This window comes from Etheostoma cragini, chromosome 15 (genome assembly GCF_013103735.1).
Source record: "Etheostoma cragini isolate CJK2018 chromosome 15, CSU_Ecrag_1.0, whole genome shotgun sequence".
Lineage (NCBI taxonomy): Eukaryota > Metazoa > Chordata > Actinopteri > Perciformes > Percidae > Etheostoma > Etheostoma cragini.
In genome coordinates, this window is record NC_048421.1 from 1,362,051 (window position 1) to 1,363,163 (window position 1,113).

General features: G+C 56.4%; 1 protein-coding gene across 1 annotated transcript in view; it reads left to right on the top strand.

Annotated features, from left to right (window-relative positions):
• Positions 1-282: 282 nt before the first annotated feature.
• LOC117958115 (N-acetylmuramoyl-L-alanine amidase-like) overlaps positions 283-1,113 on the top strand; it is a 1,398-nt gene continuing 567 nt past the window's right edge. Inside the window, exon 1 of the mRNA XM_034894375.1 lies at positions 283-1,098. Coding sequence (XP_034750266.1) covers positions 283-1,098 — 816 coding nt within the window. The remainder of the gene's footprint in view (positions 1,099-1,113) is intronic.

Sequence of the window (1,113 nt, forward strand, 5' to 3'; positions counted from 1 at the left end):
ACTTCAGATACAGTATTAGGGACCACTAAGGTCTATATAAAGAGACTTCAGATACAGTATTAGTGACCACTAAGGTCTTTATAAAGAGACTTCAGATACAGTATAAGGGACCACTAAGGTCTATATAAAGAGACTTCAGATACAGTATAAGGGACCACTAAGGTCTATATAAAGAGACTTCAGATACAGTATTCGGGACCACTAAGGTCTATATAAAGAGACTTCAGATACAGTATTAGGGACCACTAAGGTCTATATAAAAGCATCCAAAGAGACCACGTCATGGGATCTTTAAGGCTGAAGACATGTTTTTCTCTGAATGACGAGGACATTCACATGTTTCCTGTCTCTTGTCCAGCTTTATTTTCCAGACACATGGACGACTTCATCGAGGCGGTGAAGCAGGTGGAGGACGGGTCGCCGGGATCAGACCCGGTTGCCGTGGTGAGGATGCTCCGCCGGGCGGCCGGCCTCGACGACGCGTTCATTCGGCATTTCCTCGGTAACGTTGATTCCAACCGTCCAGACATGAAGGCGAACCTCTCTGCTTACTTCAGCGAGGCTGTGCCTCACAGGGTGACTGGAAGCTCGGAAGAAGAAGGCGTGGTTCTGACTCCGGACGGCACCACCGTCGCCCTGGCGCCGCTCCTTCTGGGCATCGAGGCGGGCTTTCTCCCCAAATCTGCGGGCCGCCTGCGCAGCCTGTACCAGCTCACCCTCGGCAAAGATCTGGTAAGCTCTGCAGTCCCCCAGCGACTGGGACCGGACGGCTGCTGGGACAGCGTCACGTCTCCGCGGGTCTTCACCCTCCTGGGCCGCCCGTCCCTTCTCACCACGGCTCAGGTCAACGGCGGCGTGGACGGCGTTCTTCTGGGTAAGGAGGTCGTCTCCGCCAAGCCCCGACGTCCCGTGAAGATCAGCAGCCTGCTGGCAGAGTACTACAGCCGCCCGCTGGGGAGCGCGGGACTGGACGCCGCCCCCCCGATCATCAGCAGGCGTCGCAGGGAGAACTTCAAGCGGCTGCTGGTGGACCCTCAGGTGCTGGAGAGACAGCTGGTGGACCCCCAGGTGCTGGAGAGACAGCTGGTGGACCCCCAGGTGCTGGAGAGACAG